Below are 26,652 nucleotides of genomic sequence, written 5' to 3'. Positions count from 1 at the left end.
TTTTTTAAGTTTAGTAAATTCAGCCTATTTAAAAGATAATCACAGATCATCAGTCATGCATATTAATTTAAAAATAAAATACAAGTCTGAATTATTACCCCTTAACTCAAGTAGGTCCAAAGAGAGAACTGACATTACTAATTTGTAATCAGTGTGACCATTAGCTAATGGAACCTTCAGTTTAAAAGAACAATTCTTAAGAATTTATTTTGGACTTTCTCACTATTTTCAATATGTGATTAGACCATACAGAACCAGCATACTCCGAACTACAACGGACTAACGAATAGAACAGAACTTTATAGACAGAGCATGAGAAGTCTTCTCTGCATCTAGTTATAAATCCTAAATTTTTATACGCTTTCTGAACTAACTTTTCAATATGAGACGCAAATGCAACTTAGAATCGAAAATTACTCGGAGATCCCTAAATTCCGCCACGTTTTTTAAAATAGTGAAATCTGTAGTATAATCACATAATGTAAGACTGCGAATCCTTCCAAAAGTTATTGAATAATACTTCAGAACACTTTAATCTAAGCTTCTAAACCCTTAAGATTGCACCAGTCACAAAGTCTATGCAAGTCATCTTGTATTAATTGAACATTTGAATCAATAGACAACAATAAATAATGGAATGGTGTAATAGCCACAAGCTAGTATTTAATATCTTAAAATCATATTATCTTGTAAGTTCTCAGTAAGTATAATATTAAACAATATATATGTGGGATTCAATTATTTAATAACCAATAATAATTAAAAAAAAAACATATTCAATTTATATATATAAAGAAATATTAAATTTCAGTTCCTAGTACGTTTCTAAACGAACTGTTTTATTTTGCCGACAATTCGGCGAAACGGCGAAACCCATAAGAGACCGCAATATTTTTTTTTATTAAAAGACGTGCCAAAGGCCAACTAAAGACGTAATTTTTCTCATAATTCCTTACTTACACACTTTGTTATGCCTTATACACAGCTAACTTAACCAGTCAGTGTTATGAAGGGATAAAAATGTATAACCATTTTTTACCTCTGGAAAATAAAAATATAGAAAGCAACAGTTACCTAAAAAACTGTTGATAGGTAAGGCATATTGTTCCGTGAGGATTTTTGTAGTGATATGATTCATCGTTCTACTTTTTCTAATGTTAAAATGTGATGTAATGTAAAATCCATTGATTTATATTTATATTAAACTGCTTTGAAATGTTTAATAACTTTTACTTGAATTCTTGTATAGCTTCATTATTATTTTATTGCCTATTTTTTTAATTTGTTTTTTATAGTCTAGTTTTCCTCTATTTATTTTCTTTGGTTATAATGTATTGTTTATTTATTTTTTATAAATATTTTTTCTTAGCTTTGTGAAAACACGCCATTGGATTCTTCACATAATAAAGCATTTTTAAATTTGAATTGTGAATATGTTTATACATTGTAGAGTTATGTCTTCCTTTTGAGTGGAATGATGGCAAATGCACAATAACGGTGTACTTAAGCAAAGTCGTTAATATAATGGACAAAAACATAATAAAAAAAAAAAAACACACAAGGCACACGAGTAAAACATGTTATAAATATTAGATACTATCAAGAAGTGGACATTTTGTTGTCTTTAGTTTGTTTTGTTGTCTGTGTTGGACTTTAGACCAATTTATTGAATTGAAATTGGGTTTTGCAAAGGAAATCTACAAATTTCACTTTAAAGGATTTTGGATTTTCTTTTTTTTTTCTTTTTTTTGGATTTGTTCTTTTGAGTTCAGTTGGCAGAGAATATTATATTTTTAATGGCATAATATAGGAACTTTTAATAGTGGCAGTTAAATGGAAGAGGTATATTTGTATCAAAATCAATCAAATCAAAATATGCTTGTCATAAACAAGGCTCGAGTACCTAAACTAATTACTTAATATACACTTAAGATATTAGACACAAAACTAACAAATAAAACAACCAAACATAAATTTTCCTAAAAGTATATACCAGTTGGAAACTATGATTAAAGATTTTAATTCCCTCGTAAAAGATTGATTTATGAATTAGAGCGCTGGAGGGAATTGGAAATTTAAATTATTGCTTAGGCGCGTAATATGTCTTGGATTAGCTGCAAACTTAAAACGATTTGTAAAAATTGAGCAGGCAATTTCCTGGATGTATTATTTAACTCAGATTCATGAAAACAGTCAACAAATTCTGAAAAATATGAAAATTAGATAAAGACGTCAGATAATAAAAATAAATGTATGTGGACTATATACAAAGAAGTTTCTGGGAAAGTCATAAATCAAGAACAGTCTATCACTGGGCAAGCTGCCAATGATTACAACAATTTTTTGCTTAAAATAGTACCTAATCTCTTAAAAGATTTAAAACAATCAACATGGCAAACGAATATAGCAGCCAACCCTAGAAGCTTCTTGTTAAAGCCCATAAGCCCAAGCAAACTTTTAAGTATTCTTAAAAAAGTAAAAAATAAATAAGGCTGTGGAAATGATGATATACCAGAAAGTATTGTCAAGGTTTGCATTCCAACCATATCTGAAGTTTTTTGCCATATTTTGAACTATTCATTAAAGCATAGAGTTTTCCCAGATCAATTAAAAAGTGCATTAATTAAGCAATCTACAAAAAAAAGGGCGATCCTAATGAATTTGACAATTATAGACCAATCAGCCTACTTCCAAGTTTTTCAAAGCTGTTTGAGTTGCAATGAGCTTCTCAGTTTTCTAAAAGAGTGCAATATTTTATCTGACAATAAACATGGATATCTTGAGGGTAGATCTACACAAACTACCATATTTCAGTTCACTTGCACAGTTTTGAGAAATTTGGAGGAAGGAAAGCTTTCATTGGGAATATTTTTAGACCTTTCAAAGGCATATAACAGTTTAGAGAGAAATTTATTAATAAAAAAATTACAGTTATATGGGGTTAGAAATAATTCCTTAAAATGGTTCACTTCTTATCTCAATAATAGAGTCCAACAAGTAGTGGTAGAAAGCAGCAGATCAGAAATTCAGGCTAATGAAATATGTATACCACAAGGGAGTATTTTGGGGCCTTTTTTGTTCATTGTCTTTATAAATGACTTGCCTTTGGAAATTATTAATAATCGTCAAACAGTAAGCAATACCGTAACAATATTTGCAGATGACACAAATTTATTAATGGCGTCTTCGAACATCTCTGAGCTACGTCTGAATGGAGATCTACTGTTTAAAAAACCAAAGATTGGTTTAATAAAAATAAGCTTATATTGAATGAACAAAAAACGCACGTTCTAATTTTTAAAACAAAACAAGGAGGTAACCCCAAAAGAAGTAAACTTCAACAATATTCAGGTTGAATTGCAGGCATCAACTAAATTTCTGGGTGTACATATTGATAGATTCTTAGACTTTTCAGATCACATTGAATATTTACAAATTAAGCTAAATAGTTTGTTTTGTTTCCGTACAGTTCTAATATATTTAAATAAATGGGCTGGAAGAGCCTTGTATTTTGCAAACTTTAAGTCTTCAGCTGGTTATCATTATTTTTTGGGCGGCCAACTCTAAGATACAAAGTATATTTGTCATTCAAAAGAGGGTAATTAGAAAAATGTTTGGGATGCAATACTTGGAATCATGTAGAGGTATTTTTAGATCTAAGAGAATACTTATTGTATATGCATTGTATATATTTGAAGCAGTGATGTTTTTATTTAAAAATAGAGATAAGTTTCCTACTTCTGTTTATCATAGGTTTAATACTCGCACATGTAATATTAAGTACCCTACACATAGGCTTTCATTGTTTGAAAAGAGATCCTACCAACGAATATTAGCGTGAAAGCATTTATTTTCTACCGAAGCCTTTCCAGTCGTCATCCTCAAAGCCAAAGAAATTTTACTTCCAGAAGGGGACACTTTAACTTTAACAGGAATATTACTAATAGAAATGTTCATCCAGGACGCCAACGCAGATTTCACAATTAACAGCTTATCACCAGAATGTAAGAGGCCTGAAAACAAAACTTGCTGAACTTGCCTGCTCTATACCTATCAATAACTATCATATAGTCTTATTTCCTGCAACATGGCTTAATAGTGACATTAGTTATGGGGAGTTGGGCTTTAGAGACTACAGTGTCTTTAGATGTGACCGCTCAAGTGCTACAAGTTTTCATGAGCATAGAGAAAATGTTCTGGTTAAAGCTTTTTAACTGCCAGAAAAACTCAGACCAGCTATATTGCTGTTGACCATCTTTTTATTACCACCTCATACTATGGCTTAAAAGTACTTTTTGGATCAGTATAATTTCTACCAAAATCACCTGCAGAGCTCTATGAAGCTCTGTTTGCAACTCCTTGGAAGAAGCTATTATTATTGCTGACTATGATAAAATCATTATATGTTGAGGTTTCAATTTACCCAGTATTGCATGGAACAATGACGACTATGGTATTATTGTAGGACAATACCCTCTAATTCTGTTCTTTAGTTGACCATTTTGAATTTCTCAACCTATTTCAAAAAAATTACGTAAAAATGCTTTTGGATCTTTGCTCAATCTTGTTTTGACTGATGACTCTGATATTATGGTTACTTTTAGGGATAACTCTCTACTGCCCTGTGATAAATATCATCCTTCAATTATATTTAATTTTTAACTTAATCAAAATGAAGTTCTTTGTATAGAGTGTGAATATGAAAAGTGAATATGGAAAGTGAATATGAAAACTATAATTTTAAATGACCAGATTATATAGGTCTTAATCTCTACACTGCTATGATTGATTGGAATTTGATGCTGAATAATCTGAATATCAATGAAGCTCTAAATGTTTTTTACTGTGTTATTTCTAGAGCTATAGTTTATGTTTCTAAGCTTACATAGTTTTATCGTTGATTGAATATTTGGGAAGATACGCAACCTTATGGGCTAAAACGTGACCGCAAATATGCGTGAAAAATAGATGGCGATTCTCTCCAGTATGCGCGAAAATAATTTCGTCCGTCGCTTCTCATTAGTAATCGGCCGATCATCCGAGTCGTGTGGGAGAGTTTTTGCACAGGTTCGTGTTTGCCGTATTGCAATTTGGTAGTTGTTAAAAATTTTTCTTGGATATCATAATCACAAATAGATAGATATATGTAAATGTGTTTAGTTTGTGAGACGATGGCTTCTTTAGGCAAAATTATTTAGTGTGCGTATATTAATTAAGACTTTGATTTATAACAACCTAATATGGGAATCTCAAAATCTTATTAGAAAATCTTTAAAAAAATCTAATTATAAACCTCACAGAAAATTATCTATTTTATCTACAAAAATCAATCCGAACTCTTAAAAATACTGTCTTTTCATGTCTATGAGAGCCATTTTCTCTTTTTCTTTTTTTTACTTTAAGAAAATTTTAAATCAATATATTATGTTTATGGTCTTTAGTGTTTTAAGTATTTTCAATAATTGTTTTCATGATGAAATTCATTCATGAAAAAGATAAAAATAAAGCCTAAAAAGCCTTTAAAGTTATTGAGAAACTGGTTATAGTACGAATGGTAGCTTTCCTAATTAAAAAAAATAACATATTAAATGAATGTCGAGTAATGTTTTCATTCCTGGAGAGATTATATTTGAGCTTGAAGAAGGTCACTTTGCTGCAGCGGTATTCTGCGACTTCTCTAAACACTTTGACTGTGTCAACCATGGAATATTGCTCGGTAAGCTTTCTAGATATGGGTTTAGGGGAGTTGCTCTAGAATGGTTAAAATTTTGTTTTGTTAGACAGAAAAAAGTTTGTTTGGCCAAATGGCAGTTTGTCTGAACTTTGTGTAGTAAGCAGGGTTCGTTTCTCGGTCCTATTTTATTTCTATTGTATATAAATGACCTGGGGTCGCTCCAGATAAGAGGATTCTTCACTATTTTTGCAGATGACACCACTATCTTATGGACCATAATAAAAGCACATTAACCTAGAACAATTTCTAAAGATTTATTAATGATTAAACAGTGGTTTGATGCTAATTTGATGTCTTTAAACATAGATAAGACTAAATTGTTAAGTTTTTATGCTCAGAGCAGTTCATGATTCACAACAAAGAATTGGAAGTGAATAATTTTAACAGATTTCTTGGAATTGTTATCGATCATAAACCTAAGTTTTATGGAGATATGTCAGGAGGCAAAAACTGGCTAGACGATGTTATGCTGTTAGAATGGTTTTAAATGAACTGAGATTGATATTTTTTTTGTCGAAAGTTGGAACTTACTTTCATACAAAAATACCTACAGTATGGAATAACATTTTGGAGTTGCATTAGTAAACGGCTTTTTGACTCGATGTTTGTTTTTAAAAAACAAGCCATTAAATATATGTGTCATAAATCTCCACAGGACATGCAGACCCCTATTTAAAGATACTTTCCTTGTGTTGCTTGTTTATTGTTGAGTCTGCTTGACTAATATACAAAAAATATAAATTGTATCTTCAAAATAATGGCTCCTTAAAACATTATAATATCAGAAAAAAATACAATATTCCAATGCCCATCCCGAAAAGTGAACTAAGAATTCTCTTATTTACTTGAGCATAAAAATTTTTAATCATTTTCCAAATGTCATAAAAGTCTCCTCGCTTTAAAAAGTCCTTAACGAAACTTCTTAAAAGCAAATATTTTTATAGCATTAGAATTTTTTGAAGATAGTTAGGAATAGGCCAATAGTATATAATTAGTTTTTAGTAAAGATGTAAAGGTTAGAATTTGTGATGTTACTCTAAAAAAATTTTAAGTCGTCTTGCTTTGAAATTGAAAATACATTTTGTGTTTATACTAGTATGTTGAACCCACTATTGTGTATTGTTTTTAAATTATGTGTTAGTAATATGTCGATTAATGTGCCTATTTTATATCATAAAAGTACCATGTCAACAAGTAGGTACCATGTATTTATGAATAAAGTATGTTTTGAATTTTTTGAAATTCGAAATTGTATTTAAAAGAGAGAGAGGTATATAATATTTAATAGGGATGATTCCAACTACTAGCTAGAAATTACCTCGTTGATAAAGTAATTAAAAGGGTTATTCAAAACTGCAAGTGGCCAACATGGCGTCGACAAGAAGAAACAAAGTTGATTATGACTCTCTAAAGAAGGAACGTCGTATTTAAAAGTTAAAGATGTTAACTTGTAAATGAGAGAAAGTGTTTACAACAATGTATAAATGATTTTATTTTATATTTTCAAATAACGCCAGAAAAAAATAAAAAAACCATTTTGCCAAATTTCCCCTTTTTCCTGAATATTAGGAAGTATTTGGCATTTTTCCAATTTTTAGATTGCATTTATTCAATCATTGCATTTATATTGCGCAACTTTCGCCTAATTAAACCATTTACTGCTCATCCTTATTTTGGACATCCTGTATAATCGCGATGAGACCCTTCATACTGTTAAACAAAATATTTGTTTTTTTTCTTATTAACTTTTTCTAGTTTTAAGAATTAGTAATTAAGTGTTTGCCTGTATTGCAAATTAAAACGTGGCCTATTTTCTATATTTTATAGTGTTGTTACACCCTTATTCAAAACCTTTTAAATTTTGCGATTTTATTTTTATATTAATTTCAGTTAAAGGTATCTATTTTTCAATATTTTTGTCCAAAAAAAGTGTACTTCACAGATCTTACTACCCTACACAGTTTTTGAGATATTGGCTGGTTTCACAAACCCGTATTGTCAAAAATCACATTACGGGCTACTTTTTGCAATAAATTATTCACTCTAAAAAACTATAGTATCGTATATAGATATTAAATCTTTAATTATTTAATTTACTCTTTATATTTACGTGAAACCTACCTATATCATCACCTTTATTTAATATTTTTGTTAATTTTCTAATTAATAAATAAAAGCTTATTGAATTTTACTTTTGTTTTTATTTATTTATTTTTGTCTCAAAAAAGGATTTTGGTAAGTAATTTATTATTTGTTAATAAAATTTAAGTTGTAAGAGATAGCACCTTCCAATACATTACTTGACCACCACATTTATCTAGTTATTTATGCGAGATCACAGCGCATTTAAATATCGGCAATAACAAAATAAATAAAAGCGCTGTTATCATCATCGCCCTTGTCTTAAAAAAATAACAAAACGGCCGGGCGGCCAAAGATTCCCGCGTCGTTAAACTGCAAATGGTCAATATAGCGCCGACAAAGAAAAACAAAGTTGATGATGGCTCTTTAAAGACAGAACGTCGTATTTTAAATTTAAAGGTGTCATCGTATAGGCGAGAAAAAGTGGTCACAATAATTTATTCATTTAATAAATACTTTTGTCATATATTTTGAAATAACGCCAGAAAAAAAATAAAATGATTTTGCCAAATTTCAGTTTTTTGCAAAATTTAGGAAGTATCTAGATTTTATTATAAAAGGACACTATATTGCTCAACTTTCCTCTAATTGACCACCTCTATTGACGTCCTGTATAACCGTGATGCGGGGTCTTTAAACAAAATGTTTTTTTTTGTTACTAGGTATCTTTTTATAGTTTTAAGTATAGTTGTAACAACTGGTAATTGAGAATTTTCCTGTGTCGCTTAAAACTTAAAATGTGGCCTATTTTCTATTTCTATTAACATCCTCACTCACAACCCCTTACTTTACAGATCTCACTAGGCTGCACAATTTTTCAGATATTGAATCACATGACAAAATGGGTTACTTTTTACAAAAAATTATTGATCAAGAAGTTATATTACCATCGGTATTAAGTCTTATGAATTATTTAAATTATTCTTTATAATATTTACGTGAAACCTACTTATATCTTAAAATTTGTTCCACATATTTTTTGTATATTAGTTTTTAGTTAATTAAGTGCAACGGGCTTTTTATTTAAAAACTTGACCCTCTTGAACACAAAATGAAGGAAACATAATGTTTGTTGGAATTATAACTTGTATTAAACTTTTTTGGTAATTTTGTAAAAATAGCTTTTTATATATATTTTTGTATTAATTTTTGTCTCAAAAACATATTTTGGTAAGTAATTATTTGTTTATAAAATTTAACTTTTAAGAAATTTCAATATGCCTTCACCCTTAAGTATATCACTTATCACTTGACCACTACATAAATGACACTGTGTTGTATGTTCAAAAAAAAAAATAAAAACATAGTTGGCAGCATCATCCCATATCTTAAAAAAATATCCAACACGGCCGCGTAACCGGAGATTCCATCGTCGTTGAAAACCTGACTCAAAGAAGCCAAAAGCCAGGTCCACGCAGCTAAAATAAATCGTTCCTAGATTTGACGCTTTGCGGCAGCACCACACGGTGCACGAAACTGAACGGCAATCCGATAGTCGACCGGGTACACTTTTTAACACAGGATTGCGTATCTTCCCAAATATTCAATCAACGGTTTTATGTTTCTAAGCTTACAGCTAAAACCAAAAAATTTCCAGAATGGTATAGTACAAGCTAAAATCTGCTATTAAGAAAAAAGTTAGGCATACAAATTGAAAACTTTCTAAATTTCTAGCTGACTACCAACAATTCACTGTTTATTGCGCTCAGTGTAAAGAAATGTATAATATAAGCTATAAAAATCACATTGACATGATCCAAAAATAATAGTAATGATGGATGAGATTTTTGGACTTTTTATAAATGTTAATGAATTTGATGATTGCTTAAAATTGCAACATGATTTAGGTATAATTATTTATTTGACTATTGCATTAATAACAATATCTTGGGTAGAATTAATGAAATTAAAGATATGGGTGTGTATATTGATAGTGGTCTTAGATTTGATTACCATATAAATCATATTAGGAGTAAAGCTATGAAGCTATTGGGTTTTATTAATCGAACTCTAAAGGATTTTAATGACATTCAATGTTTTAGAGCCCTTTATTGATCCTATGTGTCATCTATATTAGAATATGCTAGTACAGTTTGGTCACTACAATATAACATATACATTGAATTATTGGACGAAATTAAAAGAAAATTCTTTAGACTTCTTTTTACACATAGCATATCAATATAAGACATTGATTACAATTACATGGAAAATCTCTTAAATCTAAATTCTTTGAAAGATCGTCATCTAATACTTGATTTGTCCACTTTATATAAAATTGTTAATAATGTATTTAATTGTTCCAAATTGTTAGAGATTATAACTCTTAATGTCCCTCAAAGACTCACTCATGATCCAAAATTGTTCTCAGTTAAATACTGCAGAACAAATTATGGTATTAATAGTCCATTAACTAGACTGTGTAGACTAGGCGATAACCACAGTAAAGATTATTGACTTTTTTTTTGTAAATCTTTCAGAATATATTATAACTCACCTTGTCAAATGCCTTTATCTTTATGTTTATAGTCTTCTTTTTATATGTAAAACTTTTTATATTGGGAAACCATTAATAAAACTATTATTATTATTATAATGAACTATTTGGTGTTACTAAGGGTCAAACTGTGGAACAATTTTGTTTAAACATTTTGATGCTGGATATATTACCAGCCATTAAATATAGCAAGACTTTGATTCCTGCAGATAATAATAAATTGTTTCATCCCATACACAGAATTGATAATTGTCTTCTTTTACAAGGTTACCTGAATTCATTGTAGTTATTACATTGTAGTTATTATTTATTTTTTAAATTGATGAGCTCTTAAATAAATAAATAAAAGAATTAAAAAAACTTCATGGCAAAGTTATTATATTTAGGTGACCTCATTTAGTTGAAATAGAGATAATGATCATACATATCACATGAATAATAGAAATCAGTCATTTTTCTAACTGCACCACCTTCATTTCTACTTCTACTGAATCTACTTCTCTTTATCTTTTTTATAGAAACTCAGTGTAAGAAATTGCTGTGCCAAATAGCTTTGTAGTTTCAGAAGTAAGTTTTACTACAGTTAGTAGAATGGTACTCAGTGGAAAAACTAGAACAGCAGAGATTATTAAGACAGTTTTTCTGGTGCCATAAAAATAGCAAATTTCTGCATTAGAGGAGAAACCATTTTTAAATTTATGAAAAAGGCTCTTGTGTCTCTAATACCTAAAAAGGATAATGTTAAGCAGCCTCTATCTCTTCTATCCAGATTGTAAAAAGTATTTGAAAAAATTATGGCCGAAGAGATACTGCTGTTTCATGAAAGATGTAATCTGTTTCCCAGCAATTTCAGTTCTGCAAAAATAAAAACACCACTTTTGACATACCTAATCTTCTATCTGACCTAATTAATAATTTTCTTTGTATTTTGTGATCTCACTAAAATGTTTAAATGTTGTGTGGACTGTGGAATCCAAAGATGCTGAAAGCATATAATTTGTAAGCATGATTAATGCCCTATTTAACAGATAAATCTCAGGCTGTACAGTAGAGGGTAGGTAAAATGTTGGACTTTTTAAAGCGAGGAGGACTTTTACAGGCTTTAATGCAATTTGGTCCATGGTTAAAAAATTTTATGCCAAAGTATATAAGGAAATTCCACATTAGTTCACTTTTCAGGCTGGGCATGGGAATTTTGTAGTTTTATCTGGTATTATAATGTTTTCAGGAGCCATTATTTAAGATACAATTTATATTTTTTATATATTAGCCAAGGAGACTCAACAAATAAACAAGCAACACAAGGTAAGTATCTTTAAATCTTGAAATAGGGGTCTTCATAAGTCCTGTGGCAATTTATGACACATAGATCTAATGTCTCTGTGTTTGTTTTGCAAAAAAAGTTAATTTTTAGTTTGTTAAAAAGCCCTTACAAAAAAACAGCAACTACAAAATATTCTGTACTATAGGTGACTTTTAATTTTAAAAAAAAAATAGACTAATTTTGCAGATTCCAATCCCAGTTTATGTGAAAGCACAGTATAACATCCTCTAGCCAGTCTTTGCCTCAATGTTGTAATATGGTCACAAAACTTCAGTTTGTAATCAATAAGAATTTTAAGAAATCTGTTAAAATTATTTACTACCAATTCTTTGTTGTGAATCATCACAAATTGTTCTTGTTAATGTGCTGTTATTATGGTCTGCCCTTACAATGGTGGTGTCATCTACAAAAATAGTGAAGAATTCTCTTATCTGAAGAGATGCCAGGTCATTTATATACTATAAAAATAGAGTAGGACCAAGAACCAAATCCTCAGGAACTCCATGGCTCACTTCACAAAGTTCAGAGAAAGTGCCATTTAATCAAACACACTGTTCTTTGTCTGTCAAAAAAGATTTAAACCATTCTAGAGCAATATCTAGAACCATATTTAGAAAGCTCACCAAGCAGTATTCCATGTTTGGCATAGTAAGAGGGTTTAGATAAATTATATAAAACCTCTGCAGCAAACTGATCATGATTCAAGCTCAATTATAATCTCTCAGGGAATGAAAACATTGCATCATTCATACTAGTGTGCTCTCAAACCAAAGTGACATTCACTCAATACATTATTTTTAGTTAGGAAAGCTACCATTCTTACTTTGACCAGTTTCTCAATAACATTAGACAGGCAGAGCCAAAGTGAAAATGGTCTGTAATTTACAGAGTCATTTGGTTTGCCACCTTTAAAGAGAGGTGTCTGTGGGAAACCTTAAGATTGCTTGGAAATGTTGTGGTATCAAATGAAACATTTATAGCATGTACCATTTTATATTCTGTCCATATAAATCCTTCTGTATGTATTAAAATAAGTATGAACCCAGGGATTAGTAAAATATTTTCTTAAAGTGTGTAGAAATCTTAAATTAGTTGATGAGGTTTTAAGACCATATGTAATCATTGGTTTCTTAGGCTTTATTCAATTCATCAAAAAACTCATATTGAAAATACTCAAAACAACAAACTAAAGTGGTTAAGAGGAACAAAAGAACAATACAGCACCACCCAATCAGTATTATTGCATACTTTTCCAAAGCATCTAAAATTCACACTGTCTTTAACCTTACTGTATTTAATTTTTTTCCCTATTTCTTTTTGGTAAACTAACCCTAGCCAGAATTGACTTGTGATTAGACAACCCAGAAGGAATAACCTGAACATCACAATTTAGCTCACAGATCGAATTTAAACAGATGTAATTAATTAATGTTTGGCAGTGTGATGTGACCCAGCTCTCAGATTCTTCCTTACAGATATAGAAGGAATATTTCGTGTTTGTGACCCAATATCTTCAATATTGCGGAGGGTTGTTGGATGGGGTCAGAAATAAAACAGAAACCTGTTTACCTAAATGTTGACGTTTCGACTTATATTAAGTCATCCTCAGGACACTAAGTCTAGGTTTCTTAAGTTATAATTAAAACACATTTATAATAGGAGCGTAGAATTATTTTTAACATGGGTTAAATTGTAGGTGTTATTGTGGGCAAACTAGAATCAACAATTCGAACGAAAACAATTCAAACGTCAAGATTTAGGTAAACAGGTTTCTGTTTTATTTTTGACCCCACCCAACAACCCTCCGCAATATAGAAGGAATACTTTAATTTTTCAAGTAAAAATTAACAATCATAAAAGTGTCATCTTAACTTTAAGAAATTAATGAAATATTTAAAAATTAGTATTGAAAAAACATGAAATTAAAAGTTTCATTCAGCAATGGAAAAATCCTGATGAAAAATCATGTTTTATAACAACTGCAATTAATGGTTGAGACATAAAGCACTCCTTTAATTTTTATTGGAATGTGCCAAAATACAAATTTCAAAATGAGTATACATAACATAAATATAAGTTAATATAAATGATAACTAAATATTTACTATATATTATTATTTATGTAAAACCTCTTTTGATTGTGGTGTTGAGGCATGGTATTATGTCTTTTTGCTTAAAATGTCCTTATTATTTTGTATCTGTTGCAATTTATTGTAAAATAAGATTTCCAATATATCATTTATCATAAATTAATAATAGATTAAAAATTATTTTAATGATTTATTATTATTATTTACCTATGTCAAAGTCATTTAAAGTCCAAGATTTTTTTTCAGAATTTGTAGCCTTTCCATCCAGTGTTCCATCATTTTTTTCTACCCTTCTCTCCACTACTCCAATGGTTTTGTCTGTGTTAACTGGTTTCTGGCACTCCAAGTGTTTCTTCTGTATGTTAAATTTGTTTCTATTTAATTCTCCTAAGGCCGAATTGGTCACTTTTGGATCTGTGTCTACTGCTTTACCAGAACTCTGAGACTTCATTGAATGATCGTTTTCTTTACCTTGTAGTTCATTATCGTTTCGTATTTTTAGTTGTTCAGCTTTAGTAGTCATCTCGATCTGCCCCCCACTTAGTAAATGAAAAACCGGATTTCCTCTAAAAACTCCAAAATTATGGATATTATAAATCAAAATTATTTGTTTTTCATACCGAATTTACCGAACATGTGATATGACAGCCGACAGGTTAGTGAAGGCAGCAAGCACATGGCGACATTCCGCCGCTGCTTCCTTTTTTTCCCGTAGCATTGTTGGTTACAGTTAACTAACTGACCAATCACGTTGCGAGAACTAAACAACCTACGTCAAAAAGGCTTGAGTGTGGTTTCGCCTTAGTCACAGTCACGAGAATTGCGCATGCTCAAATGGCATCCAGCATGAAAGAAATTTCAAAGATTTAAAATTACTGGTTTTCTCTAACTACGAGAGAGGAGCGTAAAGGTGTTTTTACATGGCGAGTAGGACGATTATTCGCGATAGAAGAGGACCGCGACTTATCGTTGTACATAATATGTAGGTATTGTTATGCGTTGCGTTACGCTCGCCTAGCGAGAATAATTATATATTGTTGTTCAAGTGGCATTTTTAATAAGTAAAAAAAATCATAAAATGCGACATCTATTTTTATTTAAGAGATTGAAGATTTCAATAGTATTGTTACTATTGAAACAATACAAACACGGTGGTTCTTTCTCATAAATACACACCAGGAGGCCATAAGTCGTATAGTCATATGGTTGGAACCTTTGCTATGACTCTCAAACCACGAGTTTTCCACTAACCAAAACTCTTTATTTTACACTTGACACGTGTTTCGCTAACGAATATCTTCGGGAGAAAATCAAAAAATAAAACTAAAAAAGTTGTTTTGTTGAAAAACATTTTGTGACATGCAAAGTTTTTTTATTTTAATTATTTATTTAATAATTTAATTATGTCTTGGTATATCGTTTGATCTCATTGCCTCTAACTAATAACAGATTTAATAAAGGAAAGCAACAATTAAAATTGATTGGGTCAATGGTTATGATAATAGGATTATTGAGAAGCTGATTCGAAGACATAGGTTTAAAGTTAACGTTAAAAACTCTACGACATTTTAAAAACATAAAAATAAGCCAACTTTCCTCGCAATACCATGTGATTCTATCTTGACAAGAGGCTTTGATAAGAGGGTTTTTAAAGACTTAGAGCTAAGAATGGTCTATCAAACTTTGGCTGAGTTACAAAATCTTTTAGAAAATCCAAACGATAAAATAAGGACCAATGAAAAGTCCGGGATCTATGAGATTCATTGTAACGATTGTGATAAGAAGTACATAAAGCAAACAAGAAGATGAATTAATGTCAGATTTAAAAAACATCTTAGAACATGTAAGCTTATGTGAAGTATGGAATAGTGGAAAAGTCAAGTTTCGCTGAACATGTTTTAAATACTGGTCACTTTATAGGGATAGACAACTTAAACTTACTTAAACCAGTTAATAATAATAGAAAATTAGATGCCCATACTAAAGCTTTTCAATATTCAAAAATCAAAAGGCTATTCTTAACAGGGATAAAGGACCAATCCCATTAGTCAATTGTATAATTTACTTAGTGTTTAAGATTTGTTTTCAATTTCATGCTTCATTGTATTTTTCGCTCTATTAATTATAGTATCTAAGGATTATAGTACTTACAGGTAAGTAGTTTTAATCTTCTTCGGAAGATAAAAACATCGTTAGCGAAACAAGTATCGAGAGTAAAATAAAGGGTTTTGGTTAGTATTAAAACTGTCTCATGATTTAAGTCGTATAATAATCTGCTCTAGCGTTCAATCTGTGGCCAACATGTATCGAGATACGAGTAACTTTATAATTACATGTCTTTAGTTTCATACGTTTCTCTTAATACCGTTAAATAAATAAGGGTAGAAACTCAAAAAAATTTCACACTTACACATATATTTTTAAACACTTTTTTTGAATGCTTGTTTTGTCGGGAGGTTTGATCTATCTAATGTACGGAGCTTTGGAACACATGCCATATCTCACTACGTATCCCAAAACCTCAAAATATAACAATAATTTTGTTAAGGGAGTTTTCTGTAATTTCAGTTCATTAAATATGTCACATTTCTTCACATTCACGTATGTGAGAAAAAAGAATCGCGAAAAGCACCTTGCTAAGATTGTCGAAATATGATATTTACAAAAAAAAAGTGATCATGTAAGAAAACATTTAAACAAAGGAGTATTCAGTAAGACGCAAAAATATATATTGTCAAATGACAACAAGCATGCATTAAACTTGCACTATGGATTGAAAAGGGGGGCAGTTCTTATATTGGCGCATACCTTTGCAAATTGTAATAAAATTGAGTACCCAAGAGCCTGGGATAAAATTAAGACCCCAACAAGAGTCTACTACGAGGATTTTATACCCAAAACCTCGGTATATCATCGAGGAAACCAGAGGCCACTAGTTTAAGCAAGTCAACTAGTTTTAATAAAACTAATTTTTCAATCAGTTCTACAAACATTTAAGAACTATGATGGAAGAAAAGTTGATTAGACGAGATAATATATTATTGGCGAAACGAGGCCGATAACTTTTCATAAACCAAAAAAAGTATTTATAAATAAAATTATTATACTCACCCATAATATTCCACGCCATCAAAATATAGGTCCATTATTAGTTTTCGATCACCAGGCCAGTCACATACAAATCGACCTGATAAATTTATTAAGTTACCTTACCGCCGCACTCGAGCCATATTCTACAGCCTCTTGATGTAATTATTTACAGAACATTAAAAAAGTTAATTCAATGCAGCAGCAGTGTTGTTTTTTTTAAACACCACAATTTAAAGGACAATACAAAATAGCTCGTAAATACAACAATCGGCGACTGCCTATTGAAATCCATCATCATCAGCTGCTGAAATCTTGTTATCGAGATTCTTTAAGACAATAGTTTTTGTTGTTGTTGTCTTGTAAATGTTTATATTGATGGCCTAATATTATTTTTATAGATGTTAAATAGCTAATGTAATCAGGGCCCTAAGGTTTTGGGTGTCTGTCTACAATTTAGTGTGTCGTTAATATAAATAAATAATATTTCAGAGACATTTCGCTTGAAAAAATTTACTTCCCTATCCAAGATAATAACTTTTGAAAAATCGAAATTTTGACCCAATGAAAAATTATGAGTGTGCCAAAGCTGTATGCTCCTTTTTATTTTAATTGATGCTATTGCAATCGTACTTGTGCTGACTCATTCTGCTTTTGATGTATTGTCTAGTTTGTCCAATATAACTCTTTCACAGTTACAACAGGGAACCTTGTAAATTCAATTAGAAGATAGTTCTTTAGGAAGAGGTTCTTTTGATTTAGTGAAAATAGAGGCTGTTTAATATTCCATGCTTTTTTTCATCATAGTATTTCTTACACTTTCAGAAAGTCCTTTGATGTACGGACACTTACTCAAATATTTTACAGGTTCACATTTTGGAGGTGTAAAAACCTGTTTATTTATATTAAAATTAAATTATTTAATTATATTAAATTCTATTTACAATGGAAGCACGATAATTGTTTTGCTTTAAGGGCATACCCAGGATTTCAGCTGGGGGGGGGGGCAGCTCATACTTGTTTCGAGAAGATGGTCGGTCGGGTATATTAAAACAAAAAATCATGAAAATTGACTTTTATTAATTAGTTTGATTGACACAAAACAAAATATTATATATATAATAATCATAATATATATGTATATTAACCTTTAATATATATGTATATTAACCTAAAATGTATATTAGCCTTTCTTCACCCATGGTGTTTCTAAGCTACGTTTTATTTCTTTGCAGCGTACTGAAGGACCGGTCGCCGTAGTGCATGGGATAAAGCTTCAAATAATCAATGCCTTTCTGACAGCAAGGTAAAAAATTTTGGCTTCGTTAAACAGATCAACTACTTCTATGTTTGTTAATTGATCATCTGATAAAGCCTTCTTCACCCATAAATTATGCCAAAGGTTTATTTCTCCGGTGATATGCAGGTTATAAAATTCTTGAAATGATGCTTGAATGCTTGGAATGATGCTTGGAATGGAATGCGTTCTTGTGTAAGTCTGTAATGCTGGTTTTGGTCTTGGCCATATACAAGGGATCTAGCTTACTTAAAGCAAACGCCGGAGTATTTTCTTAGGAGAATCGAATATTCAATGATGAAATTAGTGAATCAATGTATGGTATTATCAGGAAACGCCGCCAATATTCGTTATCATTGTCTGATGGCGAATTACTTCTATGTGTTTGAAATTTCTATGTTCAAATCCATTGTAACAGCTCGCGCTTTTTGAATCATTTTATTACTTATTCTATCAGGAAACTCGCGGTCATTCCTAAGAATGTCCTTGATATTTTTGATGTGTTCCCCCACCGAGATCATGTTGATCGATTTATCTTGCCGTGCGCTAATTACTGGTTCTAAAACTGCTGAATATTCGGCTATTGTTTGCCGAGCAATAATAAACACTGGTTTTGTAACGGCTGAATGCAACTGATATGCAGATTTTCTGGTGGCATAATTTGCCTCTACGGATAACGTTTCCAGAGATTTCACAAGCTCTGGGAAAATGTTGTTTATCAATTCATATTGTATTTTTGGCGATATGTAAACTGCATTGCGACGGCACATTTCCAGGTGACTTTTTAATTTGCCGTCCCCTGAATTGATTCTCAACTTCAATAAATCCAATAAAACACCCTCATCTGTTTCTGTTTCCCTAAGACGCATATCATGTGTACCGCAAAATACTATACAAGTATTAATTTATGACAATATTTGTCTGTTTTCATCGATTGCTTTTTAGTGTCCACTTTGCAGTTGGATGTCTACAAAAACATTTTCAAGAAAATTGTTTGCAGCATTTGTCGCTGTTAGGTGAAGGTTGTTGCATGTTTTCGGCAGTCTTCATGCATATTTTTGAACTTTATAGATGGCCTGGCCATACATGATCCCAAAATTCCTCTCTCAGTGCTGATGGGCAAAGGGAACAAAGCAATGCTTACAAAGATTACCTTTTATTTGCTTGGAGTATACTAGCCTTGGTGCATATTGATCCAACCAAGCATAATTAAATTTTCTTTTCAAATGGCTTGCATGACTTTTGAAATCGTAATTTCTGGGCGGGATCCAAGGATTTTGTGACAACTTCCTCTTCTTTTCCATCGATAGCTGGATAGCCAACACAATATAACAACCCAGACCATTTTCATGATAGCCATCGTCCACTATAATTTCAGGATCAATTGATGTCATAAGTTTGTTGGGACATCGATGGAGAAGAATAGTCTGCAAGAGATATATCTACAGGTTTTGCTGGACGCTTGTCCGATGTAAGCAGGCAATTATCTTGGCTTTACATGAGTAATTTTATCATGGTTGTCATTTTCATCGCTTCCGCTTCCACTGCTACTTTCCCGACCTTTTTTTTCGAGTGTTGTCCCTACAAAATGCATACACAAAATAATTTTTACTGTGTTTAAGCATAGGACAAAAATATGGCAAATAAAGATTAAGATACCTATAATAACATCACATTCAAATATCCCTTACTTCGGACTTCCTATCAATACAGGTAAAATTGCGATATTCAAAATTCGTTAACTTTGTGGTTTGAACAAAGAAATCAAATAATCATATTAGATTTTTTTTTGTTTTGGCTTACCTTATTCAACAAATTTCTTGATATCCATTCGATAGAGTAATATTTCCAGTCTCCAATTGTTCGCAGTAAACGTAAATTAAATCTCGCCACAACTAAACTATAAGACACTATGGCGCCTGAAACATTCACTCGTATTAAACTCCGAACTGAATTGAATTCGTTGTCTCGTCATCTCGTCGAACTGATTTGCCTTGCACAAAACATAACCTTTGAAGGTTATGTTTTCTGTTGCCTTGCTCGGCCTCACGATCCCACGTATATATTCCAATATTCCTGCTCCCGAAATACGTAGAAAATACTCTATTTCGGTCCTTGTCTCATACTTGCTATCACTGCCTGTCCTTTTCAGTAGAACGTTCTTCGTGGTATTGCTATTAAATAGAAGACTATTGACCGTATAAATTGATGCTGTTTTAGATTTCTCTTATTCTCTTTACTGGAAAAAATACTGCCGTCCGCAACTAAATAGCGCTAGATGTTGTTTTCTTCAAATTATATTCGGCTTTAATCCTAGATGGCTCTGATTGTCTCGTCGTGAGCGGAAACTACGAGGTGGGATGGTTTCGGGGGAGATTTAAATTATATTGAGTCGTACAGTATACTATATCGAATATTGTAGAATATTTAATTATAGATAAAACAATATTAAATCAAAATATCTGACTGAAAAGATATTTTGTTTCTAACACTTCATTTTGCGCAGAGTAGGTAACACGTTTTTAATTTCCATTTGCCAGGAAAATTGACTTTTATCTTATCTTCTAGGCCCTGCCCCTACCTGGGTACGCCCCTGTTTTGCTTCGTTAAATTCTTAATTATTATTTTATCGTTTTCGTGAAATTCCCGACTACTAATATGACATGTCTTAAAAATTGTGTTCTTAAGTAAATAACATCAAAACACAAAAATCCTCGTCCCTATACAGCATAAATTGTTGTGTTAATTTTGTTTTAAATGGTTCTTGCGAAAATTTTTTTATATTTAAAATTAGATTTAAGTTCAGCTTTCTAAACGAACCAAAGAAAATCGGAACGTCCGTCGAATCCGATGAGAATTTTTTCTAACCGCGAAGACGTCCATTAGGATTCTGCTTTAAAGAAATAATAAGGTCACACTAAAGTTTGAAAATCATTTTTTGCTAAACGATATGTAAATGATGGGTTCACATTTAATGGTTTGAAGTGTTCATATATTATGGCTCTGGTTTAAATAAGTTGTTAGGTCTGCCAGTCAAGCGGTTGGTCGATTGTTAAGTACCGACTTGAAAGGACACTGTATAAACGACACTGTTATTTAAACTACAATGAAAAGTGAAATAAAACATTTTCTTGAAACTACCATCCTTTAGGTTTTCTGAAGAGTGATAAAATATATATATTTCCAATTTTTAAGTTCTATATCACGCTCCAGTCCTTAGAGTTCGAGAATATTAACTTATGGGATTATGAAAACCAAAACTTATCGCATACAAATGAAAAAAGAAAATACAAAAAAGTTTATCTTTATTTATTTATTTTACATTCTACATCTATTTTTCACGATTTCCTTTCATTAAGAAATTAAGGTACACGTGTTTATAATGAAGTATATTCGGATAAAATATGGGTATATGCATTTTTTTTCATTTTACTGAAACGGTTTATAATAAATAAAATTAGTAACTATCTATTACACACAACATGTTAAAAAGTGTAAATTTAGCTCTAGTAGCTGAAAGACCAGGAACCAGATTTTCCTATACATCGTCCCTCGTCATCAAATGTCGCCAAAGTAAGCTTGCTTAATTTATTGCTTAGCTTTGAGTATTTTGAAGCATATCCACTGTTTCCGACTACTAAGTTATGATTATCTAAAAATAATCAAACATATAGTATTAATTTGGGATGGTCTAATTGTATTTAGTTATATTATAGTAATCCCATATGGGTCTATAGATGAAGTGTATTTAGATATTCTGGATGTAATTTCAACCAGTACCTCACAAAAGAAGGTGAATCCCTTCAAGATTCATATTGAAGCTATCATAAGTATAAATCTTATCTGCTTCAGCAGTGGACAACAAGAACGAAGTTTGTGCCAATACGAAATATGTTGATTTGATGCGCCTCAAACCGTGTCAATTTGATGGTATTACTGCCTTTACGTTTACTACTGCAAAGAATAAATTCCGACAAAAACTGTACAGTCACCACGCATTCGGAGTTGCGTTATGATCAGTCACACCCATAACATGTCTACCACACGCAGTAGAAAAATCGATGTCAAAAGTGAGAGGAGTCCTTGCAGGAATTTAAAGCTGGTATTCCTCACTTGGTTCGACTGGCATATCTAGATGTTCAGGAAAGAATTATAGAAGTACCACGAATATACACTAATTAAATTAAATTAAAAATTGGCCGTATGTAAAAATACACTATACTTCTAGTTTCTAAATTGGGTAATTAAGTTAATATAATTATAAATTAAATATAAGAGAGAAAAAAAAAACATTTTGTTCATTTAAAATTTCTCAGTCGATGGTACTATCCAGAGTGAGTACAGGTAGTTGAGAGACAAATATGCCTAAATTAAATGATGATCAAACATTCCACCAACGTAAAGGATACATTTTCTACATAAAAGAATAAAATTACCTATCATCCAGTTGATTTTCAAACACTATATAAGACTTCTTACATGTTACTGTTTTGATTATTTGACTTTATAGTTTTTTGATATAATACGTACGTAATCTTTTCTGTTCAGTTTTATTTGCATGTAACTAAATGTTATTTGAGTAAAATTTCAGTTGCAAAGCATGTGGTGAAAATTATTTCACTACTTCTTTAATTTAAGTTACTTTTTGGCTTTGTAATAACTCAAATACAATCCTTTAAACCAGTGCAAAAATAAATCGTACTGTGACTTTTTTAAAATCTTTAAGCCAATAGGTTGTCAATTTACAGCTTGGATAGGAATATGTAGTGATGTTACTTAAGTAACTGCTTACAGAGTCTGCTTACCATTATCAGCATTCCGTTGGGTATCATAAGCCTTATTATCTATTTCATCATTTGACATATTTTGGCTTAACTGTGATACATAAGTAGTAATTAATGTGTCCATCAAACTTGCTTGCCTTGAAAACACTTGCAACATCTTGGATACTCTAGCTCCATTTTCGACGATCATAAATTGAATAAAGAGACATGGAAGATAATCTGGATTATTATCTCTTGTCGGCTTGCTACAATCCCATCTGAATTCTTCAAAACGCAGACCCAAAACGACTTGCTAAAAATAACAGAAAATTGGTTTTAATAGTTTTTTTGATATTTTTAATCAAGCTTCCAAACCATTTTTATAAGAAGAACCATATACAAACATGAATAACTACGTTAACTTGAACTATATTATTTATTTAATAGTATTTAAATATAAATGGATTTTCAAACTGATATAATGACCTTAAAATCAATAAATAAAATTATAAGACTTTGTTAATATTCAAAACTGAAACCTACTTATACTAAAGTCTGTCTCCCAAGCGGTGGCTTATCTAGACCGGTGTTGCTGATGTGGCGTCTCAACGGAAACGCTAAGTTTGTAAATTCCTTAACACATTGCAATACAATATGGAAAAATCAATATAATAACTTCCTATCTAAAAAAAATTGTTACTATACGTCAACTTCTAAATAGAAATGATTTGCATCGTCTCTTCCATTTAAATAGGGTTTGAACTTGGTGGAAGGTCCTTAGTCGTAGGGAGACATTTCTGTAAGAGTTTTCTTTCCTTATACACATTCTACTATTCCTATTCATACTATTCCTTAGACACTATATGTATACAGGGTTACGTATATGTATACAGGTTCATTTGAAAACTTCCCACCACGGATTTATCGAAAACAATTGTTTAAAAAAAAAACGCCGAAATACGTCAAAAGGTTTGTCAAGGGGGACAACTTTCTAACCTAAAATTACTTCACCCCCTTTCACCCTCTACCGCCCAGGGTCATCCCATTAAAAATTTTAAACGGCAAGGGATATCGAGTAATAGCTTGTTTAAAAGGTCTTTCGAAGTCTTTTATTTTGACGTTTGATTTTTTTAAATCGGTCGATTTGTTTTCGAGAAAATTAGAAAAATCTTTGTTTATCTTAATTTGTTCAGATAGAAAACAAAAACATGAAAATATCAGTTTTTATTTCAATAAGTGTTCAACATTTTGCCCGTTTTTGGCTAAACAATGATATAGGCGATGTTCAAATTCCTGACATTTTTAAAAACATGTTGTGGGATATCATGGCAGCTGTCCAAGATGCGTTGACGAAGTTCATCCAAACTTTCAGGTTGGGGAGTAAACACAATAGATTTCAAATGACCCCATAGAAAAAAGTCTAACGGCGTTATATCAGGAGATTAGCAGGTCATTCTATAGGCTCCCTTCGCCCTATCCATTTACCTGGAAACTGGGATATAAAGGGTAAGAAGTTTATAAATTGATACTTAATGTAGATTTTTTCTTATCATCTTCTTCAACATAAAGTGGTCAAATCAGTAACATTATCTAGAGCAACGCATTTAATACTTATTTTTACAAAAATGCATACATAATATATACCTTAACATTTTAGGATTTCGCGTTTTTCTATTTTTAATAAATATTGGGGATAATCAATAAATCAAAATACTACTAGCAGTTGGTAAAGAAGAACTTCTTTGTAAAGTGCCACATTCTTTTAAAAATAAGTATTTCTTAGAAGATATTCTTACAAAGCAAATAACAGCAGTGTAAGATTAATCTGAAAGGATTCTTACAGCAAAAAAGCTTAGAATTTAATTTAAGTGCCCCGGTTCGTTACGGAAGTAACGAATTCGGGCACACCTGAATCCATCATAATGCAATCGCTGAATTCGTCCAATTAAAAATATTTTAATTGGAAAACGGATTGACTTGTTGATCTTTTCAATTAATCAAATTATGAGCGGGTGGCCGATTATCACCGTGCGACATCTGGGAGACGCATGGAGGGTTAGTGAATTTTCCAGAACAATAATCTAACTCTAGCTAATATATAAGAACCCCTCACTGCTTGGGGGAAAGCTCAAGGCGGACTTTTAAATCGAAATAAATAATAGGAAACAAAGACCGTGCAAATAACCATTTTATTGTGTATGTGTACAATCAATCAACTATTCTTGTCCATTGAGTATTTTTAATTTACACCTACACGAACGGTAACAACACTGAATTAGTGTCAAGTCTCAATTGTACGTCAGTCAACTAAACATTGGTGAAAAATTAATAATAGTAGACAGCGCTGGGATTCTAAAATCTAGATTCTAAAAACGACTCGACACGATTACTCGATATGACTGATTCTAAATAAAATTTTCAATCGTGAGTGTCTTGCGGATTGCCTATTTTTTAACGATTTGTCGACGACACGCTTGAGTATATCGTATACACCAGACGAAATAGCGTCTTCCTTTTTTAATACGTGCATAATGTAACAGCATCCTTTTTTAAACGTATTTGTTTCATTTATTGTTTATCAATAGTCATACCAGGCATATAATCTATGATACCAGGTTTTCATTAGTATATCAAGAAGCTTTCTTAAACACAACTAATAAATTTAATTCGAACCTATTTTCCACAACCTTCTGTTAATAATAGAGTCAGTTTGTGTACATTCAGTTTTTGTACATTCATTAATTTTTCAAATATAAGAGATTAGTGAAATTATTAATTTAACATTTATAGAGAGATCCAATTTCCCTGCTGTTCTAGGTCCTATTGATTGCACACATGTTGCCATATTAAAACGTTTAAACATATCAAAAGTGGATGAACACAACAAGTTTTTGTGATTTTCTATTAATTCAATTATGATTTTCCAATGGATAGTGATGGTTTTAAACGACAATTTTTTATTTTAAAGAAATAATATATTTAAATAAAAAACACGAAGGCGAAAAAAAATAAATAAAAACTCTTGTGTTTATCAATAGAAAAGACAATTGACGCTTCCATCTGTCAAATATTAGGGAAAATAACAAATATATACCAAGAAACCTAAATCAAATCGAATAAAACGAGTTTAGCCGACGATTCAAATTTAGAATCGCCCTTGTCGTCACGACTGGGTCGCGATCGAATTCGAAGTCGTGATCGTATCGAGATCGAGTCCTGATTTTAGAATCCCAGCCCTGAATTACATCAGAATGTAAGTGTATGCAAATGTCAAAGCTGGCGGAATTAAAGTCACTAACCTAAAAAAGAAGCTGGACGAATGGGACTGTGATACGACACAAAAAAACTTACAGGAGCGACTTCGTAACGCATTACTTGAGGAAGGCGATGACTCAAGTAATGCGTTATTACGACTGACTTATAAGTGATATCGGCCAAATAAAAAAAAAAAGTTCTGAAGCTAAGTTGCTGGAAAATTCTGCAAAGATGAACCGAAACTGTGCCACACTAGGAGAAAATTATGCCTGTTGAATGAAAGGATTTCAGAAAATAATTCTAATTTAAAAAACGAATTAACAAAGCGGAATATTTCATCGATAGAGGACAGGATGCAGGAAGTCCAAAATAAAATTGCAAGAATGGACATTAACACTTTCAATGAGGTGCCCTTTAGGCAAGCAGTGGATAACGAGAAGGAAGTTTGTGCCTATACTACATC

General features: G+C 31.3%; 2 protein-coding genes across 4 annotated transcripts in view; both read right to left on the bottom strand.

Annotated features, from left to right (window-relative positions):
• The window catches only part of LOC126743869 (aurora kinase A-B-like), a 32,602-nt gene extending 18,058 nt beyond the window's left edge, over positions 1-14,544 (bottom strand). For 2 of the 3 annotated variants that reach the window (XM_050451112.1, XM_050451129.1), the window contains exon 1: positions 13,995-14,401. In XM_050451112.1, coding sequence (XP_050307069.1) covers positions 13,995-14,310 — 316 coding nt within the window. In that variant the 5' untranslated portion in view covers positions 14,311-14,401. The other variant, XM_050451119.1, reaches the window with a different exon arrangement.
• A 6,925-nt stretch (positions 14,545-21,469) lies between these two features.
• LOC126744748 (putative FERM domain-containing protein FRMD8P1) overlaps positions 21,470-26,652 on the bottom strand; it is a 135,776-nt gene continuing 130,593 nt past the window's right edge. Inside the window, exons 9-10 of the mRNA XM_050452299.1 lie at positions 22,977-23,247; positions 21,470-21,823 (exon numbers count right to left, since the gene is read on the bottom strand). Coding sequence (XP_050308256.1) covers positions 21,678-21,823; positions 22,977-23,247 — 417 coding nt within the window. The 3' untranslated portion in view covers positions 21,470-21,677. The remainder of the gene's footprint in view (positions 21,824-22,976; positions 23,248-26,652) is intronic.

This window comes from Anthonomus grandis, chromosome 1 (genome assembly GCF_022605725.1).
Source record: "Anthonomus grandis grandis chromosome 1, icAntGran1.3, whole genome shotgun sequence".
Taxonomy (NCBI): domain Eukaryota; kingdom Metazoa; phylum Arthropoda; class Insecta; order Coleoptera; family Curculionidae; genus Anthonomus; species Anthonomus grandis.
The sequence above is the reverse complement of the archived record's forward strand: the minus strand, read 5'-3'. Positions and strand labels throughout refer to the sequence as shown.